Source organism: Fringilla coelebs (genome assembly GCF_963513975.1).
Source record: "Fringilla coelebs genome assembly, chromosome: 37".
NCBI lineage: Eukaryota > Metazoa > Chordata > Aves > Passeriformes > Fringillidae > Fringilla > Fringilla coelebs.
Genome location: NC_140063.1, coordinates 389,376 through 414,654, shown reverse-complemented (window position 1 = coordinate 414,654; position 25,279 = coordinate 389,376). Strand labels below are relative to the sequence as shown.

Below are 25,279 nucleotides of genomic sequence, written 5' to 3'. Positions count from 1 at the left end.
TTTGCCGCGATGGGCGTGGCCTAACCCGCCGTTTTCCCCTCCCCGTTTTCTTCCGTTTCGGGTGGGCGTGGCCGGAGCGCGCGCGCGGGGTGGGCGTGGCCCCCGCCGGCGCACCTGGGTGACGTCAGCGGCGCTCACCTGCGATGGCGGCGGGGCGGCTCCTCCCGCTGCTGCTGCTGCTCCTGGGGGGCCCGGGGGGCTCCGCGCGGGACCCCCCGAGCGGCCCCGCCGCCCTCGCCGGTACCGGGGGGAGCGGGGGGGGAGGGCTGGGGGGTCCCGGGGGGGTCCCGGGGGGGATTCGGGGGGGATTGGGGGGTCCTGGGGGGGATTTGGGGGGGATTCGGGGGGTCCTGGGGGGGGTTTGGGGGGTCTTGGAGGGGATTTTGGGGGTCCCGGGGGGGATTTGGGGGGTCCTGGGGACTTTTGGGGGGTCCTGATGGAGTCTGGGGGGGTCCTGGAGAAGTTTTGGGGGACCCCGGCGAGGATTTTTGGGGGGGATCCCAGAAAAGATTTGGGCGGGATCCCGAATTTTGGGGAGATCCCGAATTTTGGGGGGTCCCAGGAAAGATTTCGGGGTCGGTAACGGGTCGGTTCCCCAGCCCGGTGCCGGTTACCGGCGCTCCGGGTGGATTTTGGGGTGAATTCGGGGATTTCCGGGTCGGTAACGGGTGGGTTCCGCAGCCCGGTGCCGGTTACCGGCGCTCCGGGTGGATTTTGGGGTGAATTCGGGGTTTTTGGGGTCGGTAACGGGTCGGTTCCCCAGCCCGGTGCCGGTTACCGGCGCTCCGGGTGGATTTTGGGGTGAATTCCGGGATTTCCGGGTCGGTAACGGGTCCGTGCCCCAGCCCGGTGCCGGTTACCGGCGCTCCGGGTGGATTTTGGGGTGAATTCCGCGGTTTCCGGGGTCGGTAACGGGTCCGTGCCCCAGCCCGGTGCCGGTTACCGGCGCTCCGGGTGGATTTTGGGGTGAATTCGGGGTTTTTCCGGGGTCGGTAACGGGTCGGTTCCGCAGCCCGGTGCCGGTTACCGGCGCTCCGGGTGGATTTTGGGGTGAATTCGGGGTTTTTCCGGGGTCGGTAACGGGTCCGTTCCTCAGCCCGGTGCCGGTTACCGGCGCTCCGGGTGGATTTTGGGGTGAATTCCGCGGTTTCCGGGGTCGGTAACGGGTCCGTGCCCCAGCCCGGTGCCGGTTACCGGCGCTCCGGGTGGATTTTGGGGTGAATTCGCGGATTTCGGGGTCGGTAACGGGTCGGTTCCGCAGCCCGGTGCCGGTTACCGGCGCTCCGGGTGGATTTTGGGGTGAATTCGGGGTTTTCCGGGTCGGTAACGGGTCCGTTCCTCAGCCCGGTGCCGGTTACCGGCGCTCACCGGCCGCTGCCGCGCCTCCATCCCGCGCTGGTTTTTCAACGCCTCCTCCGGGAGCTGCGAGAGTTTCGTGTTCGGCGGCTGCGGCGGCAACGGGAACAACTTCGGGAGCGAACGGGAGTGCCGGGAGAGCTGCGGGGACACACCGGGCACCGGTGAGCACCGGGAAACACCGGGAGGGACCGGGGAGAACCGGGAGGGACCGGGAAATACCGGGAGGGGCCGGGAAATACCGGGGGAATAACGGGGACAGCTTCGGGAGCGAACGGGAGTGCCGGGAGAGCTGCGGGGACACACCGGGCACCGGTGAGCACCGGGAAACACCGGGGAGAACCGGGAGGGACCGGGAAATACCGGGAGGAACCGGGAAATACCGGGGGAATAACGGGGACAGCTTTGGGAGCGAGCAGGAGTGCCGGGAGAGCTGCGGGGACACACCGGGCACCGGTGAGCACCGGGAAACACCGGGAAATACCGGGAGGGACCGGGGAGAACCGGGAGGGACCGGGGAATAACGGGAACAACTTCGGGAACGAGCGGGAGTGCCGGGAGGGACCGGGGAACACCGGGAAATACCGGGGGGGGACCGGGGAACACCGGAAAGGGACCGGGAGGGGGCGGGGCCGGGATTTTGGAAGATTTCGATGCCCAAACCCGCCCGGTTCGCTGCCGGGTTTCCTCATTTTCCCCCATTTTTCTCCCATTTTTCCCCCATTTTCCCCCATTTTCCCCATTTTTTCTCATTTTGCCCCATTTTTTCCCCATTTTCCCCCATTTTTCTCATTTTCCCCCCATTTTTCCCCATTTTTGCCCCATTTCCCCCCATTTCCCCCCATTTTTTCCCATTTTCCCCCATTTTCCCCATTTTTCTCATTTTTCCCCCATTTTCCCCCATTCTTTCCCATTTTCTCTCATTTTTTCCCCATTTCCCCCCATTTTCCCCCCATTTTCCCCATTTCCCCCCATTTTTCCCCATTTCCCCAATTTTTTCCCCATTTCCCCCTTTTTTTTTCATTTTTTTCCCCATTTTCCCCCTTTTCCCCCCCATTCTTTCCCATTTTTCCCCATTTTCCCCATTTTCTCTCATTTTTCCCCATTTTCCCCCTTTCCCCCCCATTTCCCCCCATTTTTTCCCCATTTCCCCCCATTTTTCTCATTTTTTACCTCATTTTTTCCCCATTTTTTCCCATTTCCCCCCCCATTTTTCCCATTTTTTCTCCCATTTTTCCCATTTTTTCTCATTTTTTCCCCATTTTTCCGCAGCTCCCTCCAGCCCCGTCACCTCCAACTCCTCCCTCTCAGGTAACTCCGGCCTCGGGGATTCGGCAGAAATTCGGATTTTTGGAAAGACTCCAAATTCCCAGAGGATTTGGGCCGGATTCACCCCAAATTCCAATTTTTTAACGGGGGAATTTCTGAATTTTGAAGGAATTTGCTGCCAATTGAGGCAGAAATTTTGAATTTTGAAGTGGAAATTTTGGATTTTGAAGGGGAAATTTTGCATTCCCAAAGGGGGAATTTTGGGTTTTGACTGGATCAGGGATGGATTTCCCTGGAAATTCTGCATTTCCAAGGAGGAATTTTGGATTTCTGCGTGAAAATTTTGGGTTTTGAGGTGGGAATTTTGGTTTTGATGGGAATTTTTGAGTGTTGAGGTGGGAATTTTGCATTTTGATGGGGAATTTTTGCATTTTGAGGTGGGAATTTTATGTTTTAATGGGAATTTTTGAGTTTTGAGTTGTGAATTTTTGGTTTTGATGGGGAATTTTGGGTTCTGAGTTGTGAATTTTTGGTTTTGATGGGGAATTTTGGGTTCTGAGTTGTGAATTTTTGGTTTTGATGGGGAATTTTATGTTTTAATGGGAATTTTGGGTTCTGAGTTGTGGATTTTGCGTTTTGCTGGGGAATTTTGGATTTTGATGGTGAATTTTTGGGTTCTGAGTTGTGGATTTTGGGTTTTCATGGGAATTTTTTGGGTTCTGAGTTGTGAATTTTGGATTTTAATGGGAATTTTTGTGTTCTGAGTTGTGGATTTTGGGGTTTGGGTTGGGAATTTTTGGGTTCTGAGTTGTGAATTTTTGGTTTTGATGGGAATTTTTGTGTTCTGAGTTGTGAATTTTTGGTTTTCATGGGGAATTTTTGAGTTTTGAGGTGGGAATTTTATGTTTTAATGGAATTTTTGGGTTCTGAGTTGTGAATTTTTGGTTTTCATGGGGAATTTTTGTGTTCTGAGTTGTGGATTTTGTGTTTTGCTGGGGAATTTTGGATTTTGATGGGAATTTTTGTGTTCTGAGTTGTGAATTTTGGTTTTGATGGGAATTTTTGGGTTCTGAGTTGTGGATTTTGTGTTTTGCTGGGGAATTTTGTGTTTTGATGGGAATTTTTTGGGTTTTGAGTTGTGGATTTTTGCATTTTGAGGTGTGAATTTTGTGGTTTAATGGGAATTTTTGGGTTCTGAGTTGTGGATTTTTGATTTTCATGGGGAATTTTTGGGTTTTGAGGTGTGAATTTTGTATTTTTGTGCTCTGAGTTGTGAATTTGGTGTTTGCAGAGCTGTGCTCGGCGCCGCCGGTGACGGGGCCGTGCCGCGCCGCCTTCCCGCGCTGGTTCTACGTCCCGGCGGAGAGGTCGTGCCGGGAGTTCCTGTACGGCGGCTGCCGCGGCAACGCCAACAACCACCGGGACGAGCGCGAGTGCCTGCGCCGCTGCCGGCCCCGCGGTGAGCGCCCCACGGCACGGGGCGGGACCGAACGGGGCGGGATCGGGGCAGAGTGGGACAGAACGGGGCAGGATCGGACAGGATCGGGACGGATCGGGGCAGGATCGGGACAGAACGGGGCAGGATCGGGACAGAACGGGACAGGATCGGGACGGGATCGGGACAGAACGGGACAGGATCGGGACAGGATCGGGGCAGGATTGGGGCAGGATCGGACAGGATCGGGACAGGATCGGGACAGGATCGGGACAGGATCGGGACGGGATCGGGACAGGATGGGACAGGATCGGGACAGGATCGGGACGGGATCGGGACGGAACGGGGCAGGATCGGGACAGGATGGGACAGGATCGGGACGGAACGGGGCAGGATCGGGACAGAACGGGGCAGGATGGGACAGGATCGGGGCAGGATCGGGGCAGGATCGGGACGGAACGGGGTCGGGACGGAGCGGGGCGGGATCGGGGCAGGATCGGGGCAGGATCGGGACAGAACGGGACAGGATCGGGACAGAGTGGGACAGGATGGGACGGAATCAGGACAAAATGGGAGAGAATGGGACAGAATCGGGATGGAACGGGACAGGATGGGACAGAACGGGACAGAATCGGGATGGAACGGGACAGGATGGGACAGGATCGGGGCAGGATCGGCCAAAATCGGGACAAAACGGGGCAGGATGGGCCAAAATCGGGACAGAATGGGACAGGATGGGACGGAATGGGACAGAATGGGACAGGATGGGACGGAATGGGACAAAATGAGGACAGAATCGGGACAGAATGGGACAGGATCGGCCAAAATCGGGACGGAACGGGGCAGGATGGGACAGGACGGGACAGGATCGGGATGGGATCGGGACAAAAGGGGACAGAATCGGGACAGAACGGGACAGGATGGGACAGAATGGGACAGGATCGGGACAGGATCGGCCAAAATCGGGACGGAATGGGACAGAATCAGGACAGAATGGGACAGGATCGGCCAAAATCGGGACGGAATGGGACAGGATGGGACAGAATCAGTCTCAAATGGGACAGAATCGGCCCAAAATGGGCCAGAATCAGCCCGAAAACAGCCAAAATCGGCCCAAAACGGGACAGAATTGGCCAAAATCGGCCAAACCCAGCCAAAATCAGCCCAAAAACTGCCACAAATCGGCCCCAAATCAGCCAAAATCGGCCAGAATTGGCCCAAAACCATCCAAAATTGGCCCAAAACCGGCCAAAATCGGCCAAAAATGGGCCCAAAATCAGCCCCAAATCACCCAAAATCAGCCAGAATCATCCAAAATCAGCCAAAATCAGCCAAAATCGCCCCAAATCAGCCCCCAATCCCACAGAATTCCCCAAATCCCCCAAATCCCCCAAATCCCCCAGATTTCCCCAGTCCGAGCTCTCCCCGTTTCTCCCCCAGGTGATTTCGGCGACGAATTCCAGAGATTCTTCTCCTCCAAAGGTGAGCTCGGGGTGTCCCCAGATGTCCCCAAATGTCCCCAAATCCCTCCTGAATGTCCCCAAATCCCCCCCAGTGTCCCCAAATCCCCCCAAAATGTCCCCAAATCCCCCCAAATCCTACCCAAATCCCTCCTGAATGTCTCCAGATCCCCCCCAGTGTCCCCAAACGTCCCCAAATCCTCCCCAAATGTCCCCAAATCCCCCCCAGTGTCCCCAGATCCCCCCAAAATGTCCCCAAATCCTCCCCAAGTGTCCCCAAATGTCCCCAGATCCCTTCCAGTGTCCCTCCCCACGTCCCTGTCCCCATTTCGGGGTGTCCCTGTCCCCATTTTTGGGGTGTCCCTGTCCCCATTTTTGGGGTGTCCCTGTCCCATCCTGGGGTGTCCCTGTCCCATTTTGGGGTGTCCCTGTCCCATTTTGGGGTGTCCCTGTCCCCATTTTTGGGGTGTCCCTGTCCCATCCTGGGGTGTCCCTGTCCCATCCTGGGGTGTCCCTGTCCCCATTTTTGGGGTGTCCCTGTCCCATTTCGGGGTGTCACTGTCTCATCCCGGGGTGTCCCTGTCCCCATTTTTGGGGTGTCCCTGTCCCCATTTTCGGGATGTCCCCAATTCTGTCCCCATTTTCGGGGTGTCCCTGTCCCCATTTTCGGGGTGTCCCCAATCCTGTCCCCATTTCAGGGTGTCCCTGTCCCATCCCGGGGTGTCCCCAATCCTGTCCCCATTTCGGGGTGTCCCTGACCCCATTTCGGGGTGTCCCCAATCCTGTCCCATTTTTGGGTGTCCCTGACCCCATTTTTGGGGTGTCCCTGACCCCGTTTCTCCCCCAGGGCTGCTCCTGGGCTCCTCCTGGCGCTCGGGGCCGCTCTGGCCGCGGGGCTGAGCCGGGCTGGCCCTGTCCCCATTTTTTGGGGTGTCCCTGTCCCCATTTTTGGGGTGTCCCTGTCCCCATTTTTGGGGTGTCCCTGACCCCGTTTCTCCCCCAGGGCTCCTCCTGGGCTCCCTCCTTGCGCTGCCCGCGGGGGCTGAGCCGGGCTGGCCCTGTCCCCATTTTCGGGGTGTCCCTGTCCCATTTTCGGGGTGTCCCCAATCCTGTCCCCATTTTCGGGGTGTCCCTGACCCCGTTTCTCCCCCAGGGCTGCTCCTGGGCTCCCTCCTTGCCCTGGGGGCGGCGCTGCCCGCGGGGCTGAGCCGGGCTGGCCCTGTCCCCATTTTTGGGGTGTCCCTGACCCCCTCCCCAATTTCCTGTCCCCAGGGCTGCTCCTGGGCTCCCTCCTGGCGCTCGGGGCCGCTCTGGCCGCGGGGCTGAGCCGGGGTGGCCCTGTCCCATTTTGGGGTGTCCCTGACCCATTTTTGGGGTGTCCCTGTCCCCATTTTTGGGGTGTCCCCAATTCCCTCCCCATTTTTGGGGTGTCCCTGACCCCGTTTCTCCCCCAGGGCTGCTCCTGGGCTCCCTCCTGGCCCTGGGGGTGGCGCTGGCCGCGGGGCTGAGCCGGGCTGGCCCTGTCCCATTTTGGGGTGTCCCTGTCCCCATTTCGGGATGTCCCCAATCCTGTCCCCATTTTTGGGGTGTCCCTGACCCCGTTTCTCCCCCAGGGCTGCTCCTGGGGTCCCTCCTGGCGCTCGGGGCCGCTCTGGCCGCGGGGCTGAGCCGGGCTGGCCCTGTCCCCATTTTGGGGTGTCCCTGTCCCCATTTCGGGGTGTCCCCAATCCTGTCCCCATTTTTGGGGTGTCCCCTGACCCCGTTTCTCCCCCAGGGCTGCTCCTGGGCTCCCTCCTGGCGCTCGGGGCCGCGCTGGCCGCGGGGCTGAGCCTGGCCCGGGGCCGCTGCCGGGGGAAGCCGCGGGCTCCGGGCGCCGCCGGCGGCGAGGACCGGGAGTGTTTGATGAAGGAGCCGTACCCGGCCTGAGAGCCCCGAAAAGCGCCGGAATCGCCCCAAAAAAACCCGCAAAAAACGCGCAAAAAAGGCGCAAAAAATGCACAAAAAACCCCCCGTGCCTCCCGCAGCCGCCCGCTGCCGCCGCTGATTTTGGGTGATTTTTTTTGTAGGGAATAAATGGAATTTTGGGGCAGGGGTGGGTGGGGATTGAGGGCTCAAAAAACCCCCAAAAATTAAAAAAAAATCTAAAAAAATTAATTAAAAATAATCCCAAAAATCTCCCCTAAAAACCACCAAAATACCCCCAAAATTCCCCTCCTTGAGCTGCTCCTGACGATGATCCGGGCTCTGATTTTTAGTGATTTTTGTAGGGAATAAATGGAATTTTGGGGGGTGGTGGGTGGGGATTGAGGGCTCAAAAATGCTCCAAAAAAATCCCTAAAAATTAAAAAAAAAATCTAAAAAAATAATTAAAAAATAATCCCAAAAAATCTCCCCTAAAAAACCCCAAAATTCCCCAAAATTCCCCTCCTTGAGCTGCTCCTGACAATGATCCGGGCTCTGATTTTTAGTGATTTTTGTAGGGAATAAATGGAATTTTGGGGCAGGGTGGGTGGGGATTGAGGGCTCAAAAAAAACCCCAAAAATTAAAAAAAAAATCTAAAAAAATAATTAAATAACCCCAAACATCCAAAACCCCAAAAATTCCCCAAAATTCCCCAAAATTCCAAGGATCCATGCTCTGATTTTCAGTGATTTTTGTAGGGAATAAATGGAATTTTGGGGGGTGGTGGGTGGGGATTGAGGGCTCAAAAATGCTCCCAAAAAATCCCCAAAAATAAAAAAAAAATCTAAAAAAAATTAATTAAAAATAATCCCAAAAAAATCCCCCCCAGAAAAATCCCAAATCACCCCAAAAGTGATTTTTGTAGGGAATAAATGGAATTTTGGGGCAGGGTGGGTGGGGATTGAGGGCTCGAAAAAAACCCCAAAAATTAAAAAAAAAAAATCTAAAAAGTAATTAAAAATAACCCCAAAAAATCTCCCCTAAAAACCACCAAAATACCCCCAAAATTCCCCAAAATTCCAAGGATCCATGCTCTGATTTTTAGTGATTTTTGTAGGGAATAAATGGAATTTTGAGGGGTGGTGGGTGGGGATTGAGGGCTCAAAAAAACCCCAAAAATTAAAAAAAAAATCTAAAAAAATTAATTAAAAATAACCCCAAAAAATCCCCCCTAAAAACCACCAAAATACCCCAAAAATTCCCCAAAATTCCAAGGATCCATGCTCTGATTTTCAGTGATTTTTGTAGGGAATAAATGGAATTTTAGGGGGTGGTGGGTGGGGAAAAAACCCCAGAAAAAAACCCAAAAAAATCCTAAAAAAATCTAAAAAAAATCCACAAAAAATCCTAAAAAAATCCTAAAAAAATCCACAAAAAAAATCCTAAAAAACCCCTAAAAAAGTCCACCAAAAATCCCCCCAAAATCCCTGAAAAATTTAAAAAAAATCATCAAAATCCCCAAAAAATCCCAAATCACTCCAAAATTCCCCTCCCTGAGCTGCTCCTGACGAGGATCCGGGCTCTGATTTTCAGTGATTTTTGTAGGGAATAAATGGAATTTTGGAGAGAGGAAAAAAACCCTAAAAAAATCCCAAAAATCCCACAGAAAATCCCAAAAAAATCCTAAAAATTTGGGGCGTCCTCCCCCTTTTCCCACCCGGATTTTTGGGGTTTTTTGGGGGTTTTTTGGGTTTTTTTTTTTTTGTTTTTTGGGGTTTTTTTGGTTTTTTTTGGGTTTTTTTCGGGGTCCTCACCCCCACGTTTGTGTGATTTTAGGGGGAGGGGGGAATTTGTGATTTTTGGGTCGAATCGAGGGGATTTTGGGCTCGGGGAATCATTTGGGGAGGTTTTTTTTTGTTTTTTTACGTTCCAGGGATTTGTTGGAATAAAGGGAAAATCGGAAACCCCAAATTTCTGAGAGCCCCCCCCCAAAAAAATCCAAACTTCTGGGTCCCCTCCCCTGCTCTGGGGGAAAAAAAATGGGAATTTTGGGGAAAAAATGGGAATTTGGGGGGGAAAATGAAATTTTTTGGGAAAAATGGGGATTTTGGGGGAAAAAATGGGAATTTGGGGGGGGAAAATGAAATTTTTTGGGAAAAATGGGGATTTTGGGGGGAAAATGGGAATTTTTTTTGGGAAAATGGGAATTTTGGGGGAAAAAATGGGAATTTTGGGGGAAAATTTGGAATTTGGGGGGGAAAATGGGAATTTTTTTTGGGGAAAATGGGAATTTTGGGGGGAAAAATGGGAATTTTGGGGGAAAAATTGGAATTTTGGGGGGAAAATGGGAGTTTTGGGGAAAAAATGGAATTTTTTGTGGGAAAAATGGGAATTTAGGGGGGAAAATGGGGATTTTTTGGGGGAAAATGACAATTTTGGGGGGGGAAATGGGAATTTTGGGGAAAAAATGGGATTTTGTGAGGGAAAAAATGGGAATTTTAGGGGGTGAATGGGATTTGGGGGGAAAAGGGATTTTGGGGGGAAAATGGAATTTTTTTGGGGGGAAAATTGAGTTTAGGAGGAGGAAAACTGGGGGGATTTAGGGAAAAAAATTGGAATTTTGTGGGGGAAAAATGGGAATTTTGGGGGAGGGGTCAAATTGATGTCGGCCCCCTCCCCAAATTCAACCCCCCGGGACCAGCAGCGTTTATTGGGGGGGCTCGGGGGGATTTTGGGGGGTCCCCGGGGGTCTGGGAGAGATTTTGGGGTCCCCAAGAGGACCAGAAGGACCCTTGGGGGACGCGAGGGTCCCTCTGACCTTGCGGGGACCCCCAAATTTGGCGTCGCCCCCTCCCCAAATTCAAACCCCCGGGACCAGCAGCGTTTATTGGGGCCGCTCTGGGGGGGGGTTCTGGAGGATTTTGGGGGATCCCCGGGGGTCTGGGAGAGATTTTGGGGTCACCAAGAGGATCCGAGGGACCCTTGGGGAATGGGAGACTCCCTCTGGATTTGCCGGGACCCCCAAATTTGCCGTCGCCCCCTCCCCAAATTCAAACCCCCGGAACCAGCAGCGTTTATTGGGGCCGCTCCGGGGGGGCTCGGGGGGATTTTGGGGGTTCCCCGGGGCTCGGGAGAGATTTTGGGGTCCCCATGGGTGAGAGTGGGGTGGGAAAATCCACCCTGACCTTGCCGGGACCCCCAAATTTGGCGTCGCCCCCTCCCCAAATCCAAACCCCTGGGACCAGCAGCGTTTATTGGGGCCGCTCGGGGGGGGGGCTCTGGAGGATTTTGGGGGATCCCCGGGGATCGAGGGAGATTTTGGGGTCCCCAGAAGGACCCGAGGGACCCTTGGGGAATGGGAGGGACCCTCTGACTTTGCCGGGATCCCCAAATTTGGCGTCGCCCCCTCCCCAAATCCAAACCGCCGAGCGCAGCCGGGACCAGCAGCGTTTATTGGGGCCGCTCCGGGGGGGCTCGGGGGGGATTTCGGGGGATCCCCGCGGCGCCCCCTCCCCTCGGGGGGATCCCGGGGGGTCTCCCCGCGGCGCCCCCTCCCCTATTTCTGGGCCGGGATCATGTCGTCGATCGGCTGCTTCTGCTCCAGCTTCTTCTCCATCTCCACCATGAGCTTGACGCCGTCCACCACCATCTGCACCTGCTCCACCTCCGAGAAGCCCAGGCGGTCGGCGTTGGAGATGTCGAAGACGGCGCCCACGGCCGCCGTGTCCACCCCCCCTGCACGGACAGACAGACGGACAGACGGACAGAGGGACAGGGCGGGGTTAGTGGGGCACGGACAGCCAGGGACAGCGCTGAGCACTCCTGAGCATCCCCTGCCCACCCTGAGCGCTCCTGAGCACCCCCTGAGCACCCCCTGTCCATCCCCTGTGTCTCACGGTCCCACAGCCGCCGTGTCCACCCCGCCTGGACAGACGGACAGACGGACAGACGGACAGGGCGGGGTCAGTGAGGCACGGACAGCCAGGGACAGCCAGGACACCGCTGACCATCCCCTGACCATCCCCTGAGCACCCCCTGAGCACCTCCTGTCCATCCCCTGTGTCTCACGGTCTCACTGCCACCGTGCCCACCCCGCCTGGACAGACGGATGGACAGACGGACAGACGGACAGGGTAGGGTCAGTGGGACAGCCAGGGACAGCCAGGACACCACTGACCACTCCTGAGCATCCCCTGACCACTCCTCAGCTCCCCCTGTCCATCCCCTGTGTCTCATCATCCCACCGCCGCCGTGTCCACCCCGCCTGGATGGACGGACAGACAGATGGACAGGGCAGGGTCAGTGGGGCAGCTGGGAACAGCCACGGACAGCCAGGACACCGCTGACCACTCCTGAGCAGCCCCTGCCCACTCCTGAGCAGCCCCTGTCCATCCCCTGGGCCTGATGGTTCTGCCAGGGCCGTGTCCACCCCACCTGGACAGACAGACAGACGGACAGGGCGGGGTCAGTGAGGCACGGACAGCCAGGACACCGCTGACCACTCACTGACCACCCCCTGACCACTCCTGAGCACCCCCTGTCCATCCCCTGTGTCTCACGGTCCCACCGCTGCCGTGTCCGCCCCGCCTGGACAGACGGACAGATGGACAGACGGACAGGGTGGGGTCAGTGAGGCACGGACAGCCAGGGACAGCCAGGACACCGCTGACCACCCACTGACCACTCCTGTCCATCCCCTGTGTCTGATGGTTCCACGGTCCCACGACCGCCGTGTCCACCCCGCCTGGACGGACAGACGGACAGACAGATGGACAGGGTGGGGTTAGTGGGGCACGGACAGCCAGGACACCGCTGACCACTCCTGTCCACTCACTGACCACTCCTGAGCATCCCCTGAGCAGCCCCTGCCTGTCGCTGACCCACAGCGCCACCACCGCCGTGTCCACCCCACCTGGACGGATGGACAGACGGACAGGGTGGGGTCAGGGAGGCAGCCACGGACAGCCAGGGACAACCAGGGACAGCCAGGACACCGCTGACCACTCCTGAGCATCCCCTGAGCCCCCACTGACCACCCTGAGCACCCCCTGTCCATCCCCTGGGCCTGATGGTTCTGCCAGGGCCGTGTCCACCCCGCCTGGACAGACAGACGGACAGACGGACAGGGTGGGGTCAGTGGGACAGCCAGGGACAGCCAGGGACAGCCAGGACACCGCTGAGCACTCCTGAGCATCCCCTGAGCACTCCTGAGCACCCCCTGAGCAGCCCCTGGGCCTGATGGTTCTGCCAGGGCCGTGTCCGCCCCGCCTGGACAGACAGACAGACAGACGGACAGACAGACAGGGCGGGGTCAGGGAGGCAGCCAGGGACAGCCAGGACACCGCTGAGCACTCCTGAGCAGCCCCTGTCCATCCCCTGGGCCTGATGGTTCTGCCAGGGCCGTGTCCACCCCGCCTGGACAGACGGACAGACGGACAGGGCGGGGTTAGTGGGGCACGGACAGCCAGGGACAGCCAGGACACCACTGACCACCCACTGACCACTCACTGACCATCCCCTGAGCACTCCTGAGCAGCCCCCTGTCCATCCCCTGTGTCTCACAGTCCCACAGCCGCCATGTCCACCCCGCCTGGACAGACAGACAGACGGACAGGGCGGGGTCAGTGAGGCACGGACAGCCAGGACACCGCTGACCACTCCTGACCACCCCCTGTCCACCCCTGAGCAGCCCCTGCCTGTCGCTGACCCACGGCCCCACCGCCGCCGTGCCCACCCCCCCCGGACGGACAGACGGACAGACGGACAGACAGATGGACAGACGGACAGCCAGGACACCGCTGACCACCCCTGGACCATCAGCCCCACCCAGGGTCCCTTTCCTGGGCTGATGTGGGGGTGCCCCTGCCCCCGCCAGGTGAATTTGGGGGGGTCTCTGTCAGGTGAGTTTGGGGGTGGAATCTCCCCCCAGGTGAATTTTGGGGTGTCCCCACCCACCCCAGGTGAATTTTGGGGTGTCCCTGCCTCACCCCAAGAGAATTTTGGGGTGTCCCCACCCCACCCAGGTGAATTTTCGGGGTGGAATTTCACCCCCAGGTGAATTTTGGGATGGAATTTTTCCACCCTGGTGACTTTGGGGATCTCCCTGCCTCACCCCAGGTGAATTCTGGGGTGTCCCTGTGAATTTTGGGGTGTCCCCAGGTGTTTTGTGTCCCACCTGTGCCGCGTTTCTGCAGGCGCAGGCGCTCGAGGATCTCCTGGAACTTGGGGTGCTGGCTCAGGTGACTTTGGGGCTGTCCCTATTTCCCACCAGGTGAATTTTGGGGTGTCCCCGCCCACCCAGGTGATTTTTGGGGTGTCCCACCCCCCAGGTGATCCGGGCTCTCACCTGTGCCGCGTTTCTGCAGGCGCAGGCGCTTGAGGATCCCCTCGAACCTGGCTCAGGTGACTTTGGGGCTGTCCCTATTTCCCCCCAGGTGACTTTGGGGTGTCACCGTGAATTTTGGGGTGTCCCACCCCCCAGGTGATCCGGGCTCTCACCTGTGCCACGTTTCTGCAGGCGCAGGCGCTTGAGGATCTCCTCGAACTTGGGGTGCTGGCTCAGGTGCTGCAGGCGCACGTGGACGCCGCCGCGCAGCCCCGTGCCCAGGTTGGACGGGCAGGTGAGGATGTAGCCCAGGTGCTCCGTCCACATGAAGGGGTGCCCGGCCTTCTTGAAGATCTCCTCGATCTGGGGACAGCCAGGGGACCAGGGTTGGGGACACTGGGGGTGGTGGTGGCACCTGGGACACACCTGGGACACGCCCAGGACACACCTGGGACACGCCCGGGGCACACCTGGCGTGCTCGGGATGTCAAATGTCGCCTCAATGTCCTCAAACGCCACCTGTCCCCAAATTTCTCCTTGTTCCCAAAAGTTGGCTTTGTTCCCAAAGTGCCACCTGTCCCCAGGTGTCCTTAAATGTCCCCAGGTGTCCTTAAATGTCCCCAAATGTCCCCAAGACCCTCAGGACACCTCAGGACCCTCCTGACCTCCTTGAGACCGACACCTCCCTCCCATTGCCACCCATCTCCATGGAGATGTGACCCCAAAACTCCTCCATCCCCAGTGTCCCCAGATGTCCCCAAGTGTCCCCAGGTGTCCCCCAGTGCCCCCAGGTGTCCCCAGGTGTCCCTGACCTTCTTGAGGCCGACACAGAACACCTCCTTCATGTTCCCGCCCTTCTCCATGGAGATGTGACCCCAAACCCCCCGATGTCCCCAGTGTCCCCAGTGTCCCCAGTGTCCCCAGGTGTCCCCAGTGTCCCCAGGTGTCCCCAGGTGTCCCCAGGTGTCCCTGACCTTCTTGAGGCCGACGCAGAAGCGCCGGAACACCTCCTTCATGTTCCCTCCCTTCTCCATGGAGATGTGACCCCAAATCCCCCCAGTGTCCCCAAACCCTCCGTGTCCCCAGTGTCCCCAGGTGTCCCCAGGTGTCCCCAGTGTCCCCAGTGTCCCCAGGTGTCCCCAGGTGTCCCCAGTGTCCCCAGGTGTCCCCAGGTGTCCCTGACCTTCTTGAGGCCAACGCAGAAGCGCCGGAACACCTCCTTCATGTTCCCTGCCTTCTCCATGGAGATGTGTCCCCAAATCCCCCGATGTCCCCAGGTGTCCCCAGGTGTCCCCAGGTGTCCCCAGGTGTCCCCAGTGTCCTCAGTGTCCCCAGGTGTCCCCAGGTGTCCCCAGGTGTCCCCAGGTGTCCCTGACCTTCTTGAGGCCGACGCAGAAGCGCCGGAACACCTCCTTCATGTTGCCGCCCTTCTCCATGGAGATGTGACCCCAAACCCCCAGGTGTCCCCAGGTGTCCCCAGTGTCCCCAGGTGTCCCCAGTGTCCCCAGGTGTCCCCAGGTGTCCCCAGGTGTCCCTGACCTTCTTGAGGCCGACGCAGAAGCGCCGGAACACCTCCTTCATGTTCCCTCCCTTCTCCATGGAGATGACGCGCAGGTGATCCTCCTCGTTCACCCACACCAGGAACGTCTTGTTGTCGTTGTGCCTGGGGGGACATCGAGGGGACATTGGGGACATCGAGGGGACATTGGGGACATCGAGGGGACATCGAGGGGACATCGAGGGGACATCGGGGGGACAGCAGGGGACACCCCCAGAGCCCCCCCAAAGGGGAGATCCCATGAAACGGGGACATCAGGGGACATCAGAGACATTGGGGACACTGAGGGGACATCGAGGACATCGAGGGGACATTGGGGACATCGAGGGGACATCGAGGGGACATTGGGGGGACATTGGGGGGACAGCAGGGACACCCCCAGAGCCCCCCCAGAGGGGAGAGCCCCATAAAACGGGGACATCAGGGGACACTGGGGACCTCAGAGACATCGGGGGACACCCGGGGGACATCGGGGACACCCAGGGGACATCGGGGGACACCCAGGGGACATCGAGGGGACATTGGGGACATTGGGGACATCGGGGGGAACACCTCAGCATGGCCCTGGCACCCCCAGAGATCCCCCAGAGGGGAGAGCCCCATGAAATGGGGAACATCAGGGGACACCTGGGGGACCTCAGAGACATCGAGGGGACATTGGGGACACTGAGGGGACATCGGGGACACTGGGTGCCCTGAACTGCCCCAAGAACCCCCCTAAGAACCCCCCAAGTGCCCCCCAGGTGCCCCCAGGTGCCTCCAGGTGCCCTGAACTGCCCCAAGAACCCCCTAAGAACCCCCCAGGTGCCCCCCAGCTGCCCCCAGGAACCCCCCAGGTGCCCGCAGGTGCCCTGAACTGCCCCAAGAACCCCCCAGGAGCCCCCCAGGAACCCCCTGGGTGCCTCCCAGGTGCCCTGAACTGCCCCCAGCTGCCCCCAGGTGCTCCCCAGGTGCCCTGAACTGCCCCAGGTGCCCCCCAGCTGCCCCCCCAGGTGCCCCAGGTGCCCTAAACTGCCCCAAGAACCCCCTAAAAACCCCCGAGGTGCCCCCCAGGTGCCCCCAGGTGCCCTGAACTGCACCCAGCCGCCCCCCAGGTGCCCCCTGGTGCCCCCCAGCTGCCCCCAGGTGCCCTGAACTGCCCCAAGAACCCCCTAAGAACCCCCTAAGAACACCCGGGGTGCCCCCCAAATACTCCCAGGTGCCCCCAGGTGCCCTGAACTGCCCCCAGCTGCCCCCAGGTGCCCCCAGGTGCCCCCAGGTGCCCCCCAGGTGTCCCAGGTGTGCACCAGATGCCCTGAACTGCCCCAAGAACCCCCCAGGAACCCCCCAGGAACCCCCCAGGTGCCCCCCCAGCTGCCCCCAGGAACCCCCCAGCTGCCCCCAAGTGCCCCCAAGTGCCCCCCAGGTGCCCTGAACTGCCCCCAGCTGCCCCCAGCTGCCCCCCATGTGCCCCCCAGGTGCCTCCAGGAACCCCCCAGGTGCCCCCAGGTGCCCCAGGTGCGCACCAGATGCCCTGAACTGCCCCCATGTGCCCCTCAGGTGCCCCAGGTGCCCCAGGTGTCCCAGGTGCGCACCAGATGCCGCGGGCGTCGGGCCAGTCGCGGGCCATGCCCGAGGCCAGCAGCAGGGGCGACACCGGCTTGTCGAACAGGAAGTGGTCGTCGATGAGCTGCTGCTGCTCCTGCTCCGTCATGGCCTTCAGCGGGTAGTACTTGCCCTTGAACTCCCCCTCCAGGCTGTTCAGGGCTGCCGGGGGCGTGGTCAGCACCTGGGCACGCCCCCCGACACGCCCCGGACACGCCCAGGCCGGACGGGACACGCCCAGGTCACGCCCGAGCCAGATTGGAAATGTACATCTGTCCCAAATTCAGCCCAAATCCAGCCCAAATTCAACCCAAATCCATCCCAAACCCCACCTGGACACGCCCCAGACACGCCCAGGCGGGACGGGACACGCCCAGGCCACGCCCAAGCCAGATTGGAAATGCACATCTGTCCCAAATTCAACCCAAATCCATCCCAAAACCCCACCTGGGCACGCCCCTGGACACGCCCAGGACACACCCAGGCCAGACGGGACACGCCCAGCCACGCCCAGACCAGATTGCTCACACCCAGGCCGGACTGGACACGCCCAGGCCACACCCAAGCCAGATTGGATCTGCACATCTGTCCCAAATCCATCCCAAATCCATCCCAAAACCCCACCGGGACACGCCCAAGCCAGACTGACCACACCCAGCCACGCCCAGACCAGACTGGACACGCCCAGGCTGGACTGGACACGCCCAGGCCACGCTGAACTTGGCCTTGTCACGTCCAACTGTCCCAAATCCATCCCAAATTCAGCCCAAATCCACCCAAAACCCCACCTGGACACACCCCGGACACGCCCAGGTGGGACGGGACACGCCCAAGCCACGCCCAAGCCAGATTGGAAATGCACATCTGTCCCAAATCCATCCCAAATTCACCCCAAATCTATCCCAAATCCATCCCAAAACCCCACCTGGACACGCCCGGGACACGCCCAAGCCAGGTTGACCACGCCCAGCCACGCCCACCCCAATCTGGCCACGCCCACACCGGCCACACCCATTCTGACCCCACCCACGCTCCCACCCTCCGCGGCCCCACCCAAATCCTGACCCCACCCCTCGGACCACACCCAATCTGACCCCACCCACTTCCTGACCACACCCAATCCCATTTAACCCACCCCACCGGTCCACGCCCACTCTGACCACGCCCACTCTGACCCCGCCCACCCAGGCCCCGCCCCTCACCTGTGACTGACAGCTTCTCGATGGCGCGGCGCTCGCCGCGGCTGCAGTGGGGGGGCAGCGAGTACCCCTTGATGCTGCGGCCGGTGCGGACGCGGCTGCTCAGCACGTACTTGGGGTCCAGGTCCTCCCCGCCCTGGGGAACCCCAAAAACCGCTCAGGGACACCCCGAAAACCCCCAAAATCGCCCCAAAAATATCCCAAAAATCCCACTCAAAATAACCCAAATATACCCAAAACATCACCCCAAAATCCCCCCCCCATGACCCAGCTGCACTGCTCAGCACGTACTTGGGGTCCAGGTCCTCCCCGCCCTGGGCACCCCAAAAACCGCTCAGGGACACCCCGAAAATCCCCAAAATCGCCCCAAAAATATCCCAAAAATCCCGCTCAAAATAACCCCAAAATCAGCCCAAAAATCCCCAAAATAATCCTCGCTGTGAGGGCCCCCGCAGTGCTCAGCACGTACTTGGGGTCCAGGTCCTCCCCGCCCTGGGCACCCCAAAAACCGCTCAGGGACACCCCAAAAAAACCCCAAAATCACCCCAAAAATATCCCAAAAATCCCGCTCAAAATAACCCCAAAATCAGCCCAAAAATCCCCAAAAACTCCCCCCAAAACCCTCCTGAGGTGGCTTTGTGGGGACACCCCGTGGTGGCCCTGTCACCCCTTCCCTGCCCTCCTGAGACCCCTGGAGACCCCTCCCGGGTTTGGGGGTCCCCTCCCAGATTTCAGGGACCCCTCCCAGATTTGGGGACCCCCCCAAATTTCGGGGTTCCCCCACCTTGAGGTTCTCGTGGTTGAGGTCGGTGCGGTGCTTGTCGGTGGGTTTGTGTCACCCCGTGGTGGCCCTGTCACCCCTTCCCCGCCCTCCTGACACCTTTAGGGATCCTTCCCAGATTTGGGGGTCCCCTCCCAGATTTGGGGACCCCCCCGGATTTTGGGGTCCCCCCACCTTGAGGTTCTCGTGGTTGAGGTCGGTGCGGTGCTTGTCCGTGGGTTTGTGTCACCCCATGGTGGCCCTGTCACCCCGTGGTGGCCCTGTCACCCCTTCCCTGCCCTCCTCAGACCCCTGGGGACCCCTCCCAGATTTCGGGGACCCCCCCAAATTTCGGGGATCCCCCCACCTTGAGGTTCTCGTGGTTGAGGTCGGTGCGGTGCTTGTCGGTGGGTTTGTGTCACCCCGTGGTGGCCCTGTCACCCCTTCCCCGCCCTCCTGTGACCTTTGGGGACCCCTCCCGGATTTGGGGACCCCCCCCGGATTTCGGGGTCCCCCCACCTTGAGGTTCTCGTGGTTGAGGTCGGTGCGGTGCTTGTCCGTGGGTTTGTGTCACCCCGTGGTGGCCCTGTCACCCCTTCCCCGCCCTCCCGAGACCTTTGGGGACCCCTCCCAGATTTCAGGGACTCCTCCCAAATTTGGGGTCCCCTCCCGGATTTTGGGGTCCCCACCTTGAGGTTCTCGTGGTTGAGGTCGGTGCGGTGCTTGTCGGTGGGTTTGTAGCCGCCGTGCCTGTCCTGGATCACGGGGTCGAAGAGCTCCTTGAAGACCTCGTAGGACTCCTCGTCCCCGGCCACGCAGCCCACCGTCATGATGAACGGGTGGCCTGGGGACATTTGGGGACACCGGGGTCACTGGGACCAGTATGGGACCAGTATGGCACTGGGATTGGGTATGAGACCAGTATGGCACTGGGATGGGGCACTGGGACCAGTACGGGACTGGGATTGGCCATGGGACTCCTCGTCACCGGCCACACAGCCCACGGTCATGATGAACGGGTGGCCTGGGGACATTTGGGGACACCGGGGTCACTGGGACCAGTATGGGACTGGGATGGGACACTGGGACCAGTATGGGACTGGGATGGGACACTGGGACCAGTATGGGACTGGGATTGGCCATGGGACTCCTCGTCACCGGCCACGCAGCCCACGGTCATGATGAACGGGTGGCCTGGGGACATTTGGGGACATCAGGGTCACTGGGGGTCACTGGGACCAGTATGGGACTGGGATGGGGCACTGGGACCAGTATGGGACTGGGATTGGGTATGAGACCAGTATGGGACTGGGATTGGCCATGGGACTCCTCGTCACCGGCCACGCAGCCCACCGTCATGATGAACGGGTGGCCTGGGGACATTTGGGGATATCGGGGTCACTGGGACCAGTATGGGACTGGGATGGGACACTGGGACCAGTACGGGACTGGGATGGGGCCCTGGCAGCTGGGGAGGGGTCTCTGGTCCCATGTACAGATCAGGGACCCCATGGATGGGCTGGGGACCCCATGGACAGGTTGAGGACCTCATAGTTAGTTTGGGGACCCCATGGACAAGTTGGGGACCCCATGGATGGGCTGGGGACCCCATGGATGGATTGAGGACCCCATGGTCAGTTTGGGGACCCCTGGGGAGGGCTGAGGACCCCATGGATGGGTTGGGGACCCCATGGACATTCTGGGGACCCCATGGTCAGTTTGGGGACCCCATGGGCAGTTTGGGGACACCCGGGGTGGGCTGGGGACCCCATGGATGGAGTGGAGACCCCATGGATGGGTTGAAGACCCTATGGGCAGTTTGGGGACCCCTGGGGTGGGCTGGGAACCCCATGGTCAGCTTGGGGACACCCAGGGCGGGCTGGGGGACCCCATGGACAGGTTGGGGACCCCCACGGTGGGCTGGGGACCCCTGGGGTGGGCTGGGGACCCCATGGTCAGTTTGGGGACACCCAGGGCAGGCTGGGGGACCCCATGGATGGGTTGAGGACCCCATGGTCAGTTTGGGGACCCCCGGGGCGGGCTGGAGACCCCTGGGGCAGGCTGGGGACCCCATGGATGGGTTGAGGACCCCATGGTCAGTTTGGGGACCCCCGGGGTGGGCTGGGGACCCCCGGGGCGGGCTGGAGACCCCCGGGGCGGGCTGGGGACCCCATGGATGGGCTGGGGACCCCATGGACAGGTTGGGGACCCCATGGATGGGTTGAGGACCCCATGGATGTGTTGAGGACCCCATGGACAGGTTGGGGACCCCATGGATGGAGTGGAGACCCCATGGATGGGCTGTAGACCCCATAGAGGGACTGGGGACCCCATGGTCAGTTTGGGGACCCCCGGGATGGAGTGGAGACCCCATGGATGGGCTGGGGACCCCATGGATGGGTTGGGGACCGCCGGGGCGGGCTGGGGACCCCATGGACAGGTTGGGGACCCCATGGTCAGTTTGAGGACCCCATGGTCAGTTTGGGGACCCCCGGGGTGGGCTGGGGACCCCATGGACAGGCTGGGGACCCCATGGACAGGTTGGGGACCCCATGGATGGGCTGAGGACCCCCGGGGCGGGCTGGGGACCCCCGGGGCGGGCTGGGGACCCCATGGATGGGCTGGGGACCCCATGGACAGGTTGGGGACCCCATGGATGTGTTGAGGACCCCATGGTCAGTTTGGGGACCCCATGATCAGTTTGGGGACCCCCGGGGCGGGCTGGGGACCCCATGGTCAGTTTGGGGACCCCATGGTCAGTTTGGGGACACCCGGGGTGGGCTGGGGACCCCATGGATGGAGTGGAGACCCCATGGACGGATTGAGGACCCCATGGTCAGTTTGGGGACCCCCTGGATGGGTTGGGGACCCCATGGTCAGTTTGGGGACCCCTGGGGCAGGTTGGGGACCCCGCGTGGGGACGCACCGGGGTTGTCGACGCCGGTCTGGATGACGTCGTCGAGGGTGAAGCCGCTGGGGGTCTCCTTGTCGCGCAGCTTGGCGTAGAGGGCGGGGGTCAGCACCTTGGCCATGTGGTTGTTGTGCTTGGACAGGTCCGGGAACTCCTCCTCGGCCGAGAACTTGAGCTTGTACTTGTTGTGGGTGTTGCTGAACGGCATGGTGGCACTGCGGGGACACGGGGACATTGTGGGGACATGGGGACACCGTGGGGACATGGGGACATGGACACCATGGACATGGGGACACCATGGGGACAGGTCCGGGATCTCCTCCTCGGCCGAGAACTTGAGCTTGTACTTGTTGTGGGTGTTGCTGAACGGCATGGTGGCACTGCGGGGACACGGGGACATCGTGGGGACATGGGGACATCGTGGGGACATCATGGACACCATGGACATGGGGACACAGGGACATGGGGACAGGTCCGGGAACTCCTCCTCGGCCGAGAACTTGAGCTTGTACTTGTTGTGGGTGTTGCTGAACGGCATGGTGGCACTGCGGGGACATGGGGACATCGTGGGGACATGGGGACATCGTGGGGACATGGGGACATCATGGGGACATCATGGACATGGGGACATGGGGACACAGGGACATGGGGACAGGTCCGGGAACTCCTCCTCAACCCAGAACTTGAGCTTGTGCTTGTTGTGGGTGTTGCTGAACGGCATGGTGGCACTGCGGGGACACGGGGACATCGTGGGGACACCATGGGGACATGGACACCATGGACATGGGGACACCATGGGGACAGGTCCGGGAACTCCTCCTCGGCCGAGAACTTGAGCTTGTACTTGTTGTGGGTGTTGCTGAACGGCATGGTGGCACTGCGGGGACACCGTGGGGACATCATGGGGACATCGTGGACATCATGGACATGGGGACACAGGGACATGGGGACAGGTCTGGGATCTCCTCCTCGGCCCAGAACTTGAGCTTGTACTTGTTGTGGGTGTTGCTGAATGGCATGGTGGCACTGCGGGGACACGGGGACATCGTGGGGACATCATGGGGACATCATGGACACCATGGACACCGTGGGAATGGGGACACAGGGACATGGGGACAGGTCTGGGAACTCCTCCTCGGCCGAGAACTGGAGCTTGTGCTTGTTGTGGGTGTTGCTGAACGGCATGGTGGCACTGCGGGGACATGGGGACACCATGGGGACATGGGGACACAGGGACATGGGGACAGGCATGAAGGACATGGGGACAGAGGGACATGGTGGCACCGGGGGACACGGGGACAGCCAGGTGACATTGTGGGGACAGCCAGGTGATGTGGGGGACATGGAGGACATGGAGGACATGGAGGACATGGGGACAGCCAGGTGGCACCGGGGACAGCCCGGTGACATTGTGGGGGACATGGAGGACATGGGGACACAGGGACATGGTGGCACCAGGGGACATGGGGACAGCCAGGTGACATTGTGGGGACAGCCCGGTGATGTGGGGGACACGGAGGACACAGGGACAGCCAGGTGACATTGTGGGGACAGCCAGGTGACACCGCAGGGACAGCCAGGTGATGTGGGGGACACGGAGGACACGGGGACACGGGGACAGCCCGGTGACACCGGGGACACCGCACCACGTGCCACAAGAGGGGACACAGGGGACACGGGGGGGGGCTCTGGGGCGTGTCCTGCAGGGGGCGTGTCCTGCAGAGGGGCGTGTCCTGGTGGGCGTGTCCTGCAGGGGGCGTGGCCGCTCGGCTCCGCTCCTTGTTCGGGCCGGGGCTATTTATAGCTCGGGGGGGGAGGGGAGGGACCGGGGGGGGCTTGGGGGGGTCCCGGTGACACCGAGGGGGGCGGGGCCGGTCCCGAATCCCGGTCCCGGTGACACCGAGGGGGGCGGGGCCCGGTCCTGGTCCCGGTCCCGGTGACACCGAGGGGGGCGGGGCCGGTGCCGAATCCCGGTCCTGGTGATACCGGGGGGGCGGGGCCCGGTGCCGAATCCCGGTCCCGAATCCCGGTGCCGGTCCCGGTGACACCGAGTAGGGGTCGGGCCCCCGTCCCGGTCCCGGTCCCTGTCCCAAATCCCGGTCCCGGTGACACCGACGGGGGGGCGGGGCCCGGTCCCGAATCCCTGTCCCGGTCCCGGTGACACCGAGGGGAGGTCGGGTCCCTGTCCCTGTCCCTGTCCCTGTCCCGGTCCCGGTTCCGGTGACACCGAGGGGAGGTCGGGTCCCTGTCCCTGTCCCGGTCCCGGTGACACCGGGGGCGTCCCGACCCTTCCTGAGTGTCCTGGTCCAGATTGGGCCGGTCCGGGGGGGTCCCGGTGATCCCGGGGGGGGGTTCCGGTACCGATTCGGTTCCCAGGGGTCTCCCGTGGTCCCGGGGGATCCTGGGGGGGGCTCCCGGGAGTCTCCCGGTGGTCTCGGGGGGGGCGGTCCCGGTCCCGATTGGGGTCCCGGGGGGGTCGTGGTGGTCCCGGGGGTTTCCCTGGGGGGGTCCCGGGGGTCCCGTGGGGGATCCCGGGGGTCCCGGGGGGGTTCCCGGGGGGGATCCCGGTGGTCCCGGTGGTCCCGGGGGGGTCCCGGCGGGGATCCCGGGGGGTTTCCCGGTGGTCCCGGGGGTTTCCCGGTGGTCCCGGTGGGGGTCCCGGGGGGGTCCCGGCGTTACCTGGGTCTCTCAGCGGGGCCGGGTCGGGGTCGGGCCGGTACCGGGCGCGGGGGGGAGCGGTGGGACCGGGACCCCCCAGGGGCGCTTTTATCCCCCCCGGGACCCCCCCCAGCCCCGGGGGGCTCCGGGGGGACCCCAAACCGGGCGGGGCCGGGCCCTGGCGGGGCCGCCCCCGGCCCGCGGGAGACCCTGGGGGACCCCCGGAGCCGCCCCCCGGTGTCCGGTGTCACCGGGGGGGGGGGGGGGGGGGGGGGCAGGCGGCACCTGCCGCCCCCCGGGACCGCGGGAGGGGGCGGGACCACCCCCCAAATTACCGGGACCACCCCCCCATAAATACCGGGAGCTCTTCCAATAGCGGGACCCCCCCAAATTACCGGGACCACCCCCCAATAAATACCGGGAGCTCTTCAAATACCGGGACCCCCCCAAATTAACGGGACCCCCCCCGGGGCACCGGGACCACCCCCCAAATAAATACCGGGAGCTCTTCAATAGCGGGACCCCCCCCAAATTACCGGGACCACCCCCCCATAAATACCGGGAGAACTTCAAATACCGGGGCACCGGGACCCCCCCCAAATAGCGGGACCCCCCCCGGACACCGGGACCACCCCCCCAAATAAATACCGGGACCCTCCCGGGGGCACCGGGACCACCCCCCATAAATACCGGGAGAACTTCAAATACCGGGGCACCGGGACCCCCCCCAAATTACCGGGACCACCCCCACCCCGGGGCACCAGGACCACCCCCCAAATTACCGGGACCACCCCCGGGGCACCGGGACCCCCCAAATAAATACCGGGACCCCCCCGGGCACTGGGACCACCCCCCCAAATA

At 61.0% G+C, this 25,279-nt stretch overlaps 2 protein-coding genes across 2 annotated transcripts; one reads left to right on the top strand and one right to left on the bottom strand.

The window, feature by feature from the left end:
• The first annotated feature begins 141 nt into the window (after positions 1-141).
• Positions 142-9,376, top strand: LOC311164802 (BPTI/Kunitz domain-containing protein-like). Its single transcript, XM_084224410.1, has 6 exons — positions 142-240; positions 1,344-1,520; positions 2,629-2,667; positions 3,917-4,084; positions 5,501-5,542; positions 7,295-9,376. The coding sequence occupies exons 1-6, from the start codon at positions 144-146 to the stop codon at positions 7,444-7,446; spliced, it is 675 nt and encodes a 224-aa protein (XP_084080536.1). The 5' UTR covers positions 142-143; the 3' UTR covers positions 7,447-9,376.
• Positions 9,377-10,958: 1,582 nt separating this feature from the next.
• LOC311164815 (creatine kinase M-type) lies at positions 10,959-24,485 on the bottom strand. Its single transcript, XM_084224426.1, has 8 exons — positions 24,440-24,485; positions 21,776-21,975; positions 19,539-19,693; positions 18,093-18,225; positions 16,881-17,052; positions 15,288-15,411; positions 13,922-14,111; positions 10,959-11,158 (listed from the first exon to the last, which is right to left on the bottom strand). The coding sequence occupies exons 2-8, from the start codon at positions 21,966-21,968 to the stop codon at positions 10,980-10,982; spliced, it is 1,146 nt and encodes a 381-aa protein (XP_084080552.1). The 5' UTR covers positions 21,969-21,975; positions 24,440-24,485; the 3' UTR covers positions 10,959-10,979.
• Positions 24,486-25,279: the final 794 nt, after the last annotated feature.

Excerpts from the sequence above, each read along its gene's own strand:
- LOC311164802 (XM_084224410.1), top strand. The coding sequence starts at position 144 with ATGGCGGCGGGGCGGCTCCTCCCGCTGCTGCTGCTGCTCCTGGGGGGC. Across the intron at positions 2,668-3,916 it reads CTCCAACTCCTCCCTCTCAG|AGCTGTGCTCGGCGCCGCCG; the intron begins GTAACTCCGGCC and ends TGGTGTTTGCAG. Across the intron at positions 5,543-7,294 it reads GAGATTCTTCTCCTCCAAAG|GGCTGCTCCTGGGCTCCCTC; the intron begins GTGAGCTCGGGG and ends TTTCTCCCCCAG.
- LOC311164815 (XM_084224426.1), bottom strand. The coding sequence starts at position 21,968 with ATGCCGTTCAGCAACACCCACAACAAGTACAAGCTCAAGTTCTCGGCC. Across the intron at positions 19,694-21,775 it reads GACCGGCGTCGACAACCCCG|GCCACCCGTTCATCATGACG; the intron begins GTGCGTCCCCAC and ends AAATGTCCCCAG. Across the intron at positions 11,159-13,921 it reads CCTGCAGAAACGTGGCACAG|GGGGGGTGGACACGGCGGCC; the intron begins GTGAGAGCCCGG and ends CTGTCCGTGCAG.